The sequence below is a fragment of the Leucoraja erinacea genome, unplaced genomic scaffold (assembly GCF_028641065.1).
Source record: "Leucoraja erinacea ecotype New England unplaced genomic scaffold, Leri_hhj_1 Leri_84S, whole genome shotgun sequence".
NCBI lineage: Eukaryota > Metazoa > Chordata > Chondrichthyes > Rajiformes > Rajidae > Leucoraja > Leucoraja erinaceus.
Window position 1 is genome coordinate 259220 of NW_026576784.1, and position 17373 is coordinate 276592.

General features: G+C 49.8%; 1 protein-coding gene across 1 annotated transcript in view; it reads left to right on the forward strand.

The window, feature by feature from the left end:
* Positions 1-234: 234 nt before the first annotated feature.
* smarcal1 (SWI/SNF related, matrix associated, actin dependent regulator of chromatin, subfamily a-like 1) overlaps positions 235-17373 on the forward strand; it is a 41469-nt gene continuing 24330 nt past the window's right edge. Inside the window, exons 1-6 of the mRNA XM_055631651.1 lie at positions 235-276; positions 1215-1265; positions 4404-4971; positions 11245-11295; positions 14098-14373; positions 14984-15034. Coding sequence (XP_055487626.1) covers positions 235-276; positions 1215-1265; positions 4404-4971; positions 11245-11295; positions 14098-14373; positions 14984-15034 — 1039 coding nt within the window. The remainder of the gene's footprint in view (positions 277-1214; positions 1266-4403; positions 4972-11244; positions 11296-14097; positions 14374-14983; positions 15035-17373) is intronic.

Consider the following 17373-nt stretch of genomic DNA (forward strand, 5'->3'; position numbering starts at 1 on the left):
CCTCCTGTGGCCGTCCGTGGGCCGGACCAAGACTCAAACCCCTCACCGGACTCGGCCTGAAGTCTGAACAAGAGTCCCGACCCGTTCCTTCTCTCCAGAGATGCTGCCCGTCCCGCTGAGTTACTCCGGCACTTTGTGTCTACCTTCGATGCCCGTACCACTGGGGCATGTGAGATGCTGTTCCTCCAATTCCTCACTCTGACAGTGGAGGAGGCCCAGGACAGAAAGGTCAGTATGGCGATGGCAGGGGCAGTTAAAGTGTTGAGCAACAGTCAGGTCTGGCTGCCCTGACAGAGGTGCAACTGTTGTGGGCTCTGGAGGAGGCATGGTTCTGCCAGAAAGGATCTCATCTTTACTACCAAATGCACGCACCTCTGACCTGTCAGAGTTCACATCATGTATGGATCTCTATCACAGAACGGCTGCCGAATGCTCGGGATGGTGGCAGAGTAGACTTGATGGGCCGAATGGGCTAATTCTCCTCCTATCGCTTATGAACTCACTCCTCCAACCTTGTTATTCAGCCTTGTAAACTCTTTCCGTTCTGATTTATATCCAACTGCCTTTTGGACATGTCCACTCCCCCCGGTAATATTCCCTTGGCCTGTACATTCAGGAGCCCAGCTGCTTGGCATGTAAAAAATAATTTCCATTGCCATTTTTTGTTATTTTGCTAATTATCATTCAAAGTGCCCTATTCAGAGTCACAGAGTTACAATGCAGGGTAATGGATTATTCAACCAGTCTCATCCATGACAATCAAATTACACAAATAAGCTAGTCCCACTTGCCTGTGTCTGGTCCATATCCCACCAAACTGTCCCCATCCATGTACATGTACATCCGTGTGCTTGATCATCTGTGTACTTATACATCTGTGTACGTGTACATCCATGTACTTGTGCACGCACATCCGTGTAATTGTACATCCATATACATGTACATCCGTGTACTGGTACATCCATGTACTTGTACACGCACATCTGTGTAATTGTACGTCCATGTACATGTACATCCGTGTACTGGTACATCCATGTACTTGTACACGCACATCCGTGTAATTGTACGTCCATGTACATGTACATCTGTGTACTGGTACATCCATGTACTTGTACATGCACATCTGTGTACTTGTACATCCGTGTATGCGTACTTGCACATCCATGTACGTGTACATCTGTGTAATTGTACATCCGTGTTCATTAATAATGCAGGTACATTCCCGGGACGTGATCAAGTGTATCCTAGTGAATTGTGAGAAGCAGGTGAAGGAATTACGGGGCTACAGGCAGATATAAGTAGGCACAAAAAGCTGGAGTAACTCAGCGGGACCGGCAGCATCTCTGTATCGACAGGCACGGGTATGGTGCTGGAGGACTGGAATGTTGCGCATTTATTTAAGAAAGGTTGCAAGGAAAAGCTTGGGAACAACAGGCCAGTGAGCCTTCCATCAGTGGTGGGTGTTATTGCAGGGATTCTGAGAGAGGATAGAGTCATAGAGCCATACAGCATGGAAACAAGCCCTTCGGCACAACTTACATATGCCGACTGACATGCCCCATCTACACTAGTCCCATCGACCTGTGTTTAACCCATATCTTTCTAACCCTATCTTATCCATGTACCTGTTCTTTTTTTTTTTTAATGTTGTGATAGTCCCAGCTTCAACTACCTCCTCAGGCAGCTCGTTCCATAGACCACCACCCTTTGGTAAAAAAAATGTTGGCCCTCAGGTTCCTATAAAATCTTTCCATCCTCACCTTAAATCTTTAACCTCTGGTCCTCGATTCCCCTACTCTGGGTAAAAGACTCTCTGCATCTACCCGGTCTATCCTCTCATGATTTTATACACCTCCATAAGATCACCCATCATCCTCCACCTTCTTGACCACCATATCTACCTGTGAGGCCATTTTCAAAGACCTATGTATCTGCACTATGAGACCCCTCTGCTGTACAACAGAGCACTGCCATTCACTCTCTAGGCCCTGCAATGGTTAGACTTCCCAAAATGCAACACCTCACACTTATCTGTATTAAGTTCTATCAACCATTCCTCAGCCCACCTGCCAAACGGATCAAGCTTCTCCTCCAATTTCTGACAACCATCATCACTATCTACAATGCCACCAACATTAGTGGCATCTGTTAACTCACGAATCATGCCTTGTACTCCCTCATCTAAATCATTGAAATAGGTGCTAGGTACATTTCAAAAGGAAGGATTGATTAGGGAAGAGGGCTGATGGAGTCTGAAGAAGGGTCCCAACCCAACATATTTCCTGTTGATTCCAGCACCTTGTTTTGCTAATGTTTCCCTCTGTAGTGTCTCCACCGAATAGGGAATCAGGTCGCACAAATTTGAGTGAATTTTTTGATGTAAACAAAAAGTTTGCTGAGGGCAGTGCAGTAGATGGTGCCCATAGTCTTTAGCAAAGCCTTTGACAAGGTGTTGTATGGGAGTCTGGCCTCGAAGGTTAGAGCACATGTCATAGGCAATAGGTGCAGGAGTAGGCCATTCGGCCCTTCGAGCCAGCACCGCCATTCAATGTGATCATGGCTGATCATCCCCAGAGTGATGGGATGGACACGGAATCCAGGGTGAGCATATAATTGGTAGGCAGGTGAAGGTGAGGGTTTCTTTTCAGACTGGAAGCCTGTAATTGTTTTCCATAGATTCACTATTTGTATTAATTATTTTTAGATGTGAATGAGATGTCTCTGTACTGTACACTGACAATGACAATTACAATTGAATCTGAGATTTGAGTATAGGAGCAGGGAGGTTCTACTGCAGTTGTACAGGGTCTTGGTCAAATGAGTTTATTGTCATGTGTCCCTGTATAGGACAATTAAATTCTTGCTTTGCTTCAGCACACAGAAAAATAGTAGGCATTTACTACAAAACAGATAAATGTGTCCATATACCATGACATAAATATATACACACATGAATAAATAAACTGGTAAAGTGCAAATAACAGAAAGTGGTTATTAATAATCAGAGTTTTGGCCGAGCCAGGTTTAATAGCCTGATGGCTGTGGGGAAGTAGCTATTCCTGAACCTGGCTGTTGCAGTCTTCAGGCTCCTGTACCTTCTACCTGAAGGTAGCAGGGAGATGAGTGTGTGGCCAGGATGGTGTAGGTCTTTGATGATACTGCCAGCCTTTTTTGAGGCAGCGACTGCGATAAATCCCCTCGATGGAAGGAAGGTCAGAGACGATGATGGACTGGACAGTTTACTACTTTTTGTAGCCTTTCCCTCTCCAGGGCGCTCAAATTGCCGAACCAAGCCACGATGCGGCCTACTGCACCTATTTTCTATGTTTCTATGTTTGGAGATGACACTAAAATTGGTGGACAGTGAAGAAGGTTCACGACGGTTCCTAAAGGATCAGCAGGCCCAATGGGCTGAGGGATGAGTGTAATTCTGACTATTGCCCTATGTCCCCCCCCCCCCCCCCCCCCCCCCTTAGAATCGGACCGCCAGCTGCCGTCGGCCCCTCTCCCCTACAGATATACCGTACAACACGAGGGGGGACTTCATTGACACAACAAATAGTGAAAGGTCTGAATAGAGTGGATGTGGAGAGGAGGCCTCCACTAGTGGGAGCGTCTAGGACCAGGGGGCACAGCCTCGGGATAAAAGGATGTTTCTTTAGGAAGATGAGGAGGAATTTTCTTCGTCAGAGGGTGGTGAATCTGTGGGATTCATTGTTGGTGGTGGAGCTCAAGTTAAGTTAAGTCAAGTCACATCTCGTTGGCCAAAGTGCTTTACATTTGTTATATGAATAGTATAAACAAACAAACTACATACATATATACATATAGCCTTCGCTCAGTGGACGTCAGGAAAGGCTTGGTAGTATAGATAGATACGTTTTTAGTCTTGACGTAAAGGAGTCGATGGAGGGGGCAGTTCTGATGGGAAGGGGGATGCTGTTCCACAGTCTAGGGGCTGCAACCGCTAAGGTGCGGTCGGTCGCCCCTGAGCTTATGCCTGGACCGCGGGATATTCAGCAGCCCCAAGTCGGCCGATCTGAGGGGCCTGGAGGTGGAGTGGTTGGTGAGAAGACTTTTAATGTAGGAGGGGGCAAGCCCATTGAGGGCTTTGTAGACATAGAGGAGGGTCAGGTCAATGTATTTAAGGCAGAGAGATAGATAGATTGTTGATTAGTGCGGGTGTCGGGGTTACGGGGAGAAGGCAGGAGAATGGGGTTAGGAGGGAGAGATTGATCAGCCATTATTGAATGGTGGAGTGGACTAGATGGGCCGAATGGCCTGATTCAGCTGCTGTCAATTATGACCCCTGAACCCTTTGACTTTGACGTCACGCGTCATCACTGATTGGTTGTCCCGCCCGTCAATCATGGCGGCGCCAGGTCCCGCCCCCCGCGGCCTAGTCGGCGGCACAGCCTGGAGCTCGCGTAGCGGCCGCGCCGTCACAGGAGCAGCGCCATGTCCGCCGGCCCCTGAGCGACGAGCAGAAGCGGCGGATGGAGGAGAACCGGCAGCGGGCGCTGGCCCGGCGGGCCGAGAGACTGGGCCTGTGTCGGCGGCAGGAGGGCACCGCGCCGGCGGCCGCGATCCAGCCCGACCCCCAGGCTGTGCCCGGGCCTAGTGCTCAGGCCCCGGACCCAGCCCCAGCCCCGCCGGCCCCACAGCCTGGGCCCTGGAGCCCGACTCTGACCCTGACCCCGCCCGGTGCTGGAGCCGGTGCTGGAGCCGGAGCTGGAGCCGGTCCCCGCCGTCCCCGCGCTCCCCGCGGCCCCAGGGCTCCCCGCCCCAGGGCTCCCCGCAGTCCCCGCCGTCCACAGGCCGCGAGCCCCGGCCCGGCGCAGGGCGGCTGCGGGAGTCCCGGCCCCTACAGCGGCAAGTGCCTCGAGGACGGACCGCAGCGCTTCCGTGTGGAGGTGGGATTCAACTCGGAGCTGCTGGCCGCCTTCCGCAGCGTCGCTAGCCGGCAATACGGTAATGGGGGTGGGGGTGGGGGTGTGGGGGTGAGGGGTTGAGGGTGGTGGGGGTGAGGGGTGGGGGTGTGGGGTGTGGGTGTGAGGGTGGGGGTGGGGGGGGGTGAGGGTGTGAGGGTGTGGGGGTGGGGGGTGGGGTGAGGGTGTGAGGGTGAGGGGGTGTGGGGGTGAGGGTGTGAGGGTGTGGGGGTGAGGGAGTGGGTGAGTGGGGTGTGAGGGGGTGGGGGGGTGGGGGTGTGGGGGGGGGTGGGGGGTGTGAGGGTGAGGGGTGTGGGGGGGTGAGGGAGTGGGTGAGTGGGGGGGTGTGGGGTTGAGGGTGTGGGGGTGTGTGGGGTGTGGGGGTGTGGGGGTGTGGGGGGGTGTGGGGTGTGGGGTGAGGGTGTGGGGTTGTGGGGGGTGTGAGGGGTGTGGGGGTGTGGGGTTGAGGGTGTGGGGTTGAGGGTGTGGGGGGGGTGGGGTTGAGGGTGTGGGGTTGATGGTGTGGGGGTGTGGGGTTGGGGTGTGGGGGTGAGGGTTGTGGGGTGGGTGTGTGGGGGTGAGGGTGTGGGGGGGGTGTGGGGTGTGGGGGTGAGGGTGTGGGGGTGGGGTTGATGGTGTGGGGGGTGAGGGTGTGTGGGGTGAGGGTGAGGGGTGTGGGGGGAGGGGGTGTGGTGGAGTGGGCGGGGGTTAGGGTGAGGATGTGAGGGTGGGGGTATGAGGGGTGAAGGTGAGAGTGGGTGGGGTTGAGGGAGTGGGTGAGGGTGTTGGGGTGAGGGTGGGGGTGTGTGAGGAGGTGAGGGGGTGAGTGAAGGGGTGGGGGGGTGGGGGTGACAGTGGGTGTGAGGGTGTGGGGTATGAGGGTGAAGGTGAGAGGGGGTGGGGTTGAGGGAGTGGGTGAGAGGGGGTGTGGTGGAGTGGGTGGGGGTTAGGGTGTTGGGGTGGGGGGGTGAGGGTGGGGGGGGTGTGAGGGTGGGGGTGGTGTGAGGAGGTGGGGGTGGCCGTTAGGATACAGTGAAGGGAGTCGGTTTGTGGGGAGAAGGCAGGTTTAGGAGGGAGAGATAGATCAGCCGTGATTGAATGGCGGAGTAAACTCGATGGGCCGAATGGCCTAATTCTGCTCCTAGAATTTATGAACATGAGTCGTGCCATCTGTCAGGGGATCAGCAGGAATAAGGGAGATCTTGCAGCATCAGGGACCCAGGCAACATTCCTTCTCTCCAGAGATGCTGCCTGTCCCGCTGAGTTACTTCAGCATTTTGTGTCTATCCCAGACAACATTAACTCAGTGGACATGGCAAGGCAATGAAAAGAAAAAGGCTGCAAAACACAATAGAAAGTAAGCCGATGGTCTTGCGAGGTGGTCTGTAGTGTTCCATTGCTGAAGTTGGATTAGTGTTGTGCGGTTGGTTTAAGAAGCTGGTGGGTGTAGGGAAGTATGTGTTCCTGAACCTGGTCGTGTGGGACTTCAGGCTTCTGCACCTCCTGCCTGATGGAAGGAGTGAAAAGAGAGAAATGGACAAATAACGTTTCTTCAGATATCAGTATCTGCAATCTCCTCTGTGATATTCATGGAATTTGAAGCAGCGAACTCTCTCGATTTCTTGCAAGTCCTGCCACACCAGTCTGTAACTCCAGCTTAGTCTAGAATTGACTTTATGCATGTGGTAGCTTTCAAGAGGTTGCACCTGGACTTCTTGTATGACTCTGGATTGGTAGTCCTACACTGATCTAGCCCTCAGCAGATGAGGAATCTCTGTTCACCCAGGGCTCGGAGTGGGGAAAGAGACAATGGTCCACATGTTTCTATCATATGTACAAGGATGATGAGATCCAGGTACATTGCAGCAGCACATAAGCTCAGATAACACACAAAATACCCAAGGCTGTGCAAAAATTAAGACATTAGTGCAAAAACCTAAAAAATGAAGTCTGTGATGACTGGCATATTCAGTCGAGTGATTCGAAGCAGTTCCATGACAGTTCCGCTGCCTCCCCCGACCAGCACATTGTAGTGTGTTAGAAGGAACTGCAGATGCTGGTTTAAACCGAAGATAGACATGGAGTAACTCAGCGGGACAGGCAGCATCTCTGAAGAGAAGGAATGGGTGTCTCTTTGGGTCGAGACCCTTCTTCAGACATTGTCCTCTGCTGGTGTCATTCTCTTCAGTCTTTGTGGGGTGGACGGAGCAGAGGAGGCAAAGCCCGGTGGTCAGATTTTCCAAAGACGGTTGTCCATGCATTAGGGTTAGGGGAATGGAAGTTAGGGAATAGAATGTTGGTCTATTTTCACGTTCACAAGTTATAGGCGTAGAATTAGGCCATTCGGCACATTGAGTCCACTCCGCCATTCAATCATGGCTGATCTCTGCATCCTAATCCCATTTCCCTGCCTTCTCCCCATAACCCCCAAAGGGAATGGGATATGAGTTTAGGAAAGTCTTCTTCCAATGGACATTTTTAAGACCAGACATCATAGACTGATACGGCACAAAAATAGGCCTTTTAGCCCACTAGCCAGGCACTGATAATCAAACACCATGAATTCTACACAATCACTATTTTATTCTCCCTAAATTCCCATCAACTCTCCACAGATTCTCCAATAAATCTGTACATTAAGGGTTAGACAATAGACAGTAGACAGTGGGTGCAGGAGTAGGCCATTTGGCCCTTTGAGCCAGCACCGTCATTCATGGCTGATCATTCCCAATCAGTACCCCGTTCCTGCCTTCTCCCCATATCCCCGGACTCTTCTGTCTTTAAGAGCCCTATCTAGCTCTTGAAAGTATCGACAGAACCTGCCTCCACCACCCTCTGAGGCAGAGAATTCCACAGACTCGCCACTCTCTGAGGGTTGATTGGCAATGCCAATTAATCTACCAGGTTGCATGTGTTCTGGATGTGGGAGGGAAATAAATATCTGGAGGAAAGCCATGCATGGACATGGAAAATGACCAAAGTGGAAGTCGGGATTGACGTAAATGAGGATGGTTGCTCTACCAGCTGTGCCATGGATCTGCTCCAGGAACACAGTTGCAGCATCGTTGTGTAACGATGGACAAACTGCAGACAGTTCATGACAAGTTCCCTCGGTTGATTCTTGGTATAAAGATTGAGCAGGATTGGGTTTATGGTGTTTAAGAAGGAACTGCAGATGCTGGAAAATCGAAGGTAGACAAAAGTGCTGGAGAAACTCAGCGTGTGCAGCAGCATCCATGGAGCAAAGGAAATAGGCAACGTTTCGTGCCGAAACGTTGCCTATTTTCTTCACTCCATAGATGCTACTGCATCCGCTGAGTTTCTCCAGCATTTTTGTCTACCTTGGGTTTATGGTAATCGGCCAGGTTACCTAGTGTTACATATTCATTTGCATTTGACTGCATTAATGTTATTGTTCTATTGCCAGTACATATGATCATTAAACACTAACTATTGACTTGAAATGTAGAACTATATTGAAACAAATGTAGAGTTATTGCACAGAAACAGGGCCTTTGGCCCAGCTCATCCATGCCGGCCATCCACGCTTGTCCCATTTGCCCCATATTCCTTTAAACCTTTCATACCCATTTATCTGCTGATGTGTCTTTAAAATGTCATTATTATCCCCGCCTCAACTACTTCCTCTGGCAGCTCATTCCATATACCCACCTCTGAAAAGGTTGCCCCTCAGGTTCTTGAAAGAAAACTGGCAGTGAACATAAAAATTGATTGCAAAAGTTTTTATAGATATGTGAAAAGAAAGAGATTAGTTAAAACAACTGTAGGTCCCTTGCAGTCAGAAACAGGTGAGTTGATCATGGGGAACCAGGATATGGCGGACCAATTGAATAACTACTTTGGTTCCGTCTTCACTAAGGAAGACATAAATGATCTGCCGGAAATAGCAGGGGCCCGCGGGTCAAAGGAGGTGGAGGAATTGAGTGAAATCCAGGTTAGTCGGGAAGTGGTGTTGGGTAAATTGAATGGATTAAAGGCCGATAAATCCCCAGGGCCAGATAGGCTGCATCCCAGAGTACTTAAGGAAGTAGCTCCAGAAATAGTGGATGCATTAGTAATAATCTTTCAAAACTCTTTAGATTCTGGAGTAGTTCCAGAGGATTGGCGGGTAGCAAACGTAACCCCACTTTTTAAGAAGGGAGGGAGAGAGAAAAGGGGGAATTTACAGACCAGTTAGCCTAACATCGGTAGTGGGGAAACTGCTAGAGTCAGTTATTAAAGATGGGGATAGCAGCACATTTGGAAAGTGGTGAAATCATTGGACAAAGTCAGCATGGATTTACGAAAGGTAAATCATGTCTGACGAATCTTATAGAATTTTTCGAGGATGTAACTAGTAGCGTGGATAGGGGGAGAACCAGTGGATGTGGTGTATCTGGACTTCCAGAAGGCTTTCGACAAGGTCCCACATAAGAGATTAGTATACAAACTTAAAGCACATGGCATTGGGGGTTCAGTATTGATGTGGATAGAGAACTGGCTGGCAAACAGGAAGCAAAGAGTAGGAGTAAACGGGTCCTTTTCACAATGGCAGGCAGTGACTAGTGGGGTACCGCAAGGCTCAGTACTGGGACCCCAGCTATTTACAATATATATTAATGATCTGGATGAGGGAATTGAAGGCAATATCTCCAAGTTTGCGGATGACACTAAGCTGGGGGGCAGTGTTAGGTGTGAGGAGGATGCTAGGAGACTGCAAGGTGACTTGGATAGGCTGGGTGAGTGGGCAAATGTTTGGCAGATGCAGTTTAATGTGGATAAATGTGAGGTTATCCATTTTGGTGGCAAAAACGGGGGCAGATTATTATCTAAACGGTGGCCGATTGGGAAAGGGGGAGATGCAGCGAGACCTGGGTGTCATGGTACACCAGTCATTGAAGGTAGGCATGCAGGTGCAGCAGGCAGTAAAGAAAGCGAATGGCATGTTGGCTTTCATAGCAAGAGGATTTGAGTATAGGAGCAGGGAGGTTCTACTGCAGTTGTATAGGGTCTTGGTGAGACCACACCTGGAGTATTGCGTGCAGTTTTGGTCTCCAAATCTGAGGAAGGGACATTATTGCCATAGAGGGAGTGCAGAGAAGGTTCACCAGACTGATTCCTGGGATGTCAGGACTGTCTTATGAAGAAAGACTGGATAGACTTGGTTTATACTCTCTAGAATTTAGGAGATTGAGAGGGGATCTTATAGAAACTTACAAAATTCTTAAGGGGTTGGACAGGCTAGATGCAGGAAGATTGTTCCCGATGTTGGGGAAGTCCAGGACAAGGGGTCACAGCTTAAGGATAAGGGGGAAATCCTTTAAAAACGAGATGAGGAGAACTTTTTTCAACACAGAGAGTGGTGAATCTCTGGAACTCTCTGCCACAGAGGGTAGTTGAGGCCAGTTCATTGGCTATATTTAAGAGGGAGTTAGATGTGGCCCTTGTGGCCAAGGGGATCAGAGGGTATGGAGAGAAGGCAGGTACGGGATACTGAGTTGGATGATCAGCCATGATCATATTAAATGGCGGTGCAGGCTCGAAGGGCCGAATGGCCTACTCCTGCACCTAATTTCTATGTTTCTATGTTTCTTATAAAATCTTTCCCCTCTCACCTTAAATCAAAGTCCTCTGGTTCTTGATTCCCTGAAAAGGTTCTGGTTAAAAGGTTTAGGTTTATTATAGTCACATGTACTGAAGTACAGTGAAAAGTTTTGTTTTGCATGCTATCCATCTGCTCAGAAATTCGACTATTACATTTTTAAAAGGTGGGGCAGAGGGTGAGTTGCTGCCTTGCAGCCCTAGAGACCCAAGTTCTATCCTGACTAAGAGTGGTGTCTGTATGGAGTTTGTACGTTCTCCCCGTGACTGCGTGTGCTCCAGTTTCCTACCACATCCCAAAGTTGTAGTTTTGTTGGTTTATTCATTTTTATAAATTGTCCCTTGTGTGTAGAATGCAAAACTGGGATAACATGGAACTAATGTACAGGTGATCATTGGTCGGCATGGGCTCAGTGGGCCGAAGGGCCAGTTCCACACTGTATCTCTAAAACTAAAATATAAAAAAACATGAGTAATTACAATCAGTTCACCATCTACCTGTGTTCACCATCTACCTGTGTTCACCGTCTACCTGTGTTCACCGTCTACCTGTGTTCACCGTCTACCTGTGTTCACCGTCTACCTGTGTTCACCGTCTACCTGTGTTCACCGTCTACCTGTGTTCACCGTCTACCTGTGTTCACCTGATAATTATAGCCTGACAATGCCGGTATAAAGACCAGGATTCGCCTTTACTGTCATTCTTTGATTTCAGATGCAGCCACCAAGACGTGGAGCTTCAGTCTGGGCGATTATGGCAGCTTAAGTGAGTACGGAGTGTAGATGGTATCTGATAGCATGGACGGATAGAGACCATTCTACACTTCTTTGTCTACATCAGTGATATAATGGAGCCAATGTCTTTAGGGTGGGGTTGTGTTTCTCAGGCTTGTCACCCTCTATGGGCAGTCTGACGATGAATCCTGACCTGAAATCTCACCTATCCATGTTCTCCACAGATGCTGCCTGACCCACTGAGTTAATCCAGCACTCTGTGAAACGTCACCTGTCCATGTTCTCCACAGATGCTGCCTGACCTGACCCACTGAGTTACTCCAGCACTCTGTGAAACGTCACCTATCCATGTTCTCCACAGATGCTGCCTGACCCGCTGAGTTACTCCAGCACTCTGTATTCTACCCTCATTGAAAGTACTGGGTCCCTCACATTGGAGAAGTTGGACAGGCTTGGATTATTTTTTCTAGAATGCCAGAGATTGCGGGGAGACCAGGGAGAAGGATGAAAATATAAAATACTAAGATAAGAGTTTAGTTCAGAGACACAGCACAGAAACAGGCCCTTTGCCCACCGAGTCCACGCCGACCAGCAATCCCGGTACACTATCCTACACACACTAGGGACAGTTTACAATGATACCAAGCAAATTAACCTACAAACCTGTACGTCTTTGGTGTGTGGGAGAAAACTGGAGATCCCGGAGAAAACCCACGCAGGTCATGGGGAGAATGTACAAGCTCCATACAGACAGCACCGAACCCCGGTCTCTGGTGCTGTGAGGTAGCAACTCTACCACTGTGCCAGATAGGCAGGTGTTTTTACACAGAGTGGCGAGTGCCTGGAACTTGCTGCTGGGAGTAATGGTGGCAGCAGAATTGCTGCTTTACAGAGCCACAGTGCCAGGGTTTGATCCTGACTGCGGGCACTATCTATACGGAGTTCGCAGGTTCTCTCTGTGACTGCGTGGGTTTTGTCCAGGTGTTCCGGTTTCCTCCCACACTCCAGCTTGTAGGCTAATTGGCTTTTGTCCCTAGTGTGTAGGCTAGTGCCTGTGTATGGACTGATTGCTGTTTGGTGCAATATGCACCATGGAAATGGTGACCTTTCTATCCATATAGGGTGCCTCAGGAAAGCAGCCAATACACAATAGACAATAGGTGCAGGAGTAGGTCATTCGGCCCTTCGAGCCATTCAATGTGATCACGGCTGATCATCCACAATCAGTACCCCATTCCTGCCTTCTCCCCATATCCCCTGACACCGCTATCTTTAAGAGCCCTATCTAGCTCTCACTTGAAAGTATCCAGAGAACCTGCCTCCACCGCCCTCTGAGGCAGAGAATTCCACACTCACAACTCTTTGTGAGTTAAAGTGTTTCCTCATCTCAGTTCTAAATGGCTTACCCCTTATTCTTAAACTGTGGCCCCTGGTGCTGGACTCCCCCAACATCGGGAACATGTTTCCTGCCTCTAGCGTGTCCAAACCCTTAACAATCGTATATGGTTCAATAAGATCCTCTCTCATCCTTCTAAACTCCAGAGTGTACAAGCCCAGCCGCTCCATTCTCTCAGCATATGACAGTCCTGCCATCCCGGGAATTAACCTTGTAAACCTACGCTGCACTCCCTCAATAGCAAGAATATCCCTCCTCAAATTTGGGGACCAAAACTGCACACAATACTCCAGGTGTGGTCTCACTAGGGCTCTGTACAACTGCAGAAGGACCTCTTTGCTCTTATATTCCACGACTCTTGTTATAAAGACCAACATGCCTTCACTGCCTGCTGTATCTGCATGCTTGCTTTCATAGACTGATGAACAAGGACCCCAGATCCCGTTGTACTTCCCCTTTTCCCAACGACGCCATTTAGATAATAATCTGCTTTCCTATTTTTGCTACTAAAGTGGATAACCTCACATTTATCCACATTAAACTGCACCTGCCATGCATCTGCCCACTCCCCCAACCTGTCCAAGGCACCCTGCATTCTCATAGCATCCTCCTCACAGTTCACACTGCCACCCAGCTTTGTGTTATCTGCAAATTTGCTAATGTCACTTTGAATCCCTTCATCCAAATCATTGATGTATATTGTAAATAGCTGCGGTCCCAGCACCGAGCCTTGTGGCACCCCACTAGTCACTGCCTGCCAGTCTGAAAGGGACCCGTTAATCTCTACTCTTTGTTTCCTGTCTGCCAACCCATTTTCTATCCATATCAGCACTCTACCCCCAATACAATGTGCCCTAATTTTGCCCACTAATCTCCTATGTGGGACCTTATCAAATACTTTCTGAAAGTCCAGGTACACTACATCCACTGGCACTCCCTTGTCCATTTTCCTAGTTACATCCTCAAAAAATTCCAGCCAACATAATGAAAGACCACTCACACCCTCGTCATTCTCTCCTTTACAAAAGCTTGAAAGTGCACACCACCAGATTGAAGGACACTTAGAAACATAGAAACATAGAAATTAGGGGCAGGAGTAGGCCATTCGGCCCTTCGAGCCTGCACCGCCATTCAATATGATCATGGCTGATCATCCAACTCAGTATCCCGTACCTGCCTTCTCTCCATACCCCCTGATCCCCTTAGCCACAAGGGCCACATCTAACTCCTTCTTAAATATAGCCAATGAACTGGCCTCGACTACCCTCTGTGGCAGAGAGTTCCAGAGACACCTCTTCCTCATTGTTATCAGACACGTGCCCAGGATGAACTCCCAACCTGCCTTGTCATACCCATTTTATGGTAAGCATTTTCTCTGCAGCTGTGACATTATATTCTACATTCTGTTTCCTTGTTCCCTCCTGTTCTCGGTGTCAGTGGAGCAGATAAAGTCTATCCCAAACGTTACGTTGAAGCCATTGGATGGAATGCAAGAAACAGACGGCACCACCAGCAATTCACCAAGTACCAGGAGAAAGCTGAATTTGGCACTTGGTACAAACCAGCTGGTGAAGGTGGGCAAGAACTGGAAGTCACCTGGTGCAGGTGTACAGGGGCGAATCCTCCTCATCTCCAGGTCCCGCTGTGAAGTGGCAATCGCTTTCCATGCAGAGGTCGTGGCTGTCTTCAAACGGGTGAATTCCAGGAATTATGGTCAGTTTCTCCCAACTTCATCAGCAGCCATTTCACACTCTCTCCACCTGAGACTTCTCACCCCTTGCTGCTTCTACAGTTCCCACTCCCCCACCACCAACCACACCCCACCCACCCACCACACCCCCCACCCCACCCCCTCCTCACCCCCCACCCCCCCCCCCTCACCTCACCCCCACCCCCTCATCTCACCCCCCCTCACCCTCATCCCCCCACCCCCTCACCCCCCTCATCACCTCACCTCTTACCCCCCACCCCCTCCTCACCCCCCACCCCCCCCCCTCACTCCTCACCCCCCCACCCCCCCTCCCTCCTCACCCCCACCCCCCCCCTCCTCACCCCCACCCCCCTCCTCACCTCCACCCCCTCACCCCCCCCCCCCCCCCCTCATCACCCACTCCCCTCACCCCCCCCCATCCCCCACCCCTCCTCACTCCCCACCCCCTCATCTCCTCACCCCCTCACCCCCCACCCCTCTCCCCCTTACCCCTCAACCCCCACCTGATCTTCCCGCCTTAAATCCTCCTTCTGCATTTCCGTAGTTCTGAAGGTTTTTCTTAAACTTGTTTTTAATCAGCGTCTGATATTTATGAATTTTATTGGATCATAGATATGAAAACAAGAAATTGGAGCTTCCTTCTGGAGGATTACAAAGTTCTGGGTGAGTGGCGTCTATAGATGTGTCCTCTGCTTAATCCACCTCTCTGACTTGTTCACCCAAACCCCTTATACCTTGTAGTTAATGGCGAGGACAGTCGATGAGAAGTTATTCAGAGTACAGACATTGTGGGCTGAAGGGCCTGTTCCTGTGCTGTACTGTTCTATGTTGTTGTCTGGAGTATCTAACCTGTGCACACATCTGGCTGTGGGAACTGGTGATGGTCCTCGTGAATGAGGCTGAAGCTGTGAGCAGCTGTGGGGAGGTTGGTGCCTGCCGCTTATTCGTGCAAGTCTGGCTTTACCTATAGATAGTTCTGGAGTGTCGGATGGGAGATAATTATTAGAATTGCTGCACGCTGTCCTCTAGAAGTCAATAAACAATGTCCTCAAGTTAAAACAACCTGCTGGGACAACTCCGCGGGTCAGGCAGCATCTATGGAGGAAAAGGGATGAAGAACTGGATCAGACCTAATGCAGTGTCTCGGACAAAAACCTTTGTTTTTGCTCAGGATTATATTTGATAATGTTCTTCATGGTGAACTGACCCAATGGATTAAGACGCACACCATTAACAGTGAGTGGATTGTGTGGATTCACAACTGATACAAGACGGAGGGTTGTGGTGGAAGACAATATTCAGGCAGGAAGTCTGCCCGGTGGAGTTCCGCTGGATCTGTACTGGAACCTCTGCTGTTTGTGACTTGGACGTAAACATAGATTGGTTAGTAAGTTTGCCGATGACATCAAGATTGTTGGGGATCTGGACTGTGAACAAATAGACAATAGGTGCAGGAGTAGGCCATTCGGCCCTTCGAGCCAGCACAGCCATTCAATGTGATCATGGCTGATCATCCACAATCAGTACCCCAAGGCAGGCTGTCAACGACTACAGCGGGATATAGATCAGCTCCACAAGTGGGGATGGAGGGGGGGGAGGGGGGGGGTGAGATGGCAGATGGAGATGTGAGGTGTTGCACTTTGGGACATGGAATGTAATGAGAAGATATACAGTAAATAATCCAGAACAGCGTTGATGTACTGAGGGATTTTGGGGTTCAAGTGTATAACCTCCTGAAAGTGGCAACATAAGTAGTTGGGTTGTAAAGAAGGCGTACGTTGCGCTTGCGTTCATAGGTCGTGGCATTGAAACGGCCAACTCCAGTAGCAAGTGTGTTGAGCTTCACCCACACTCCTCTGGGGAGGTCAGACCCTGGACAGCGTTTATCTGGTGATGAGATGTAGCTGTGTAATGGAGATGAGGTTGCCTTCCATTCCTGTGACCACTTGGTGGCTATCCAAGGATGGTTAGGATGGAAAAGACGGCGTGGGTTACGCTTGCCTTCATAGGTCATGGCATTGCATTTTCAGAGTCAGGAAGTCACCATGTAGCTTTATAGGACAAGCTTGGGTCAGGCCGCATTTGGAGTGTTGCGTGCAGTTCTGGTCGCCCCCATTACAGGAAGCATGTGGGGGCTTTGGAGACATTTGGTGCAGAGGAGGTTTACCAGAACGATGCTGGGGTTAGGGCTGTGCGGGCTCCTACATGCAGAGGTTGGACAGTTTTCTCTGGAATCCTGAAGGTTCTGGGGAGTCCTGATAGAAAGATATGAAATGATGAGAGGCGAAGATAGGGTAGAGAGTCGCAACCTTTTCACCTGGCTAGAGGGTGCCTGGAACGCGCTGCCAGGGCTGGTGGTTCATGCAGATATGATAGTGGTGTTTAAATAACTTTAGGATCGCACATGAATATGGAGGGATATGGATTATGTGCCTGGCTAATAAAAGTTGGACTTGGCATCATGTTCGGCACAGACACTGTGGGTCGAAGGGCCTGCTCTTGTGCTGTACTGGTCTATGTTCAACGTTGGCAGTGTCTTCTAACTCCACAATGTCCTCAAACTGAATATTTATTTGTTACCTTTGTCTACAAGATACTTGGATCATGGACTGTGTTTCTCTTGACCAGTGCTATCTAACCAGGTTACATGTTGCAACTCTGACACAGTGATGGATGCCAGCAGCAAATAGAACAGTCCATGCCGACCAACAAGACTCATCCACACTAATCTCACTTTATTCTCACCATCTCATCAAATCCTCCCAAATTCTACCACTCGCCTACACGCCGCAACCCGTTTTAATCTGCACCCCCCCCCCCCCCCCCCCCCCCCGCCAGTTTTGGGATGTGTGTGGAAATGGGGACCAATCGACAGCACTTGAAATCCAGGTTAAATACAGGTCATGACCAACATAACCCTCCCCCCTCCACCCCCATCCCCATCCATCTATATCCCTTCTGATTCCACACGTTGTGTATCTTCACTCCTTTATCGCACAGCC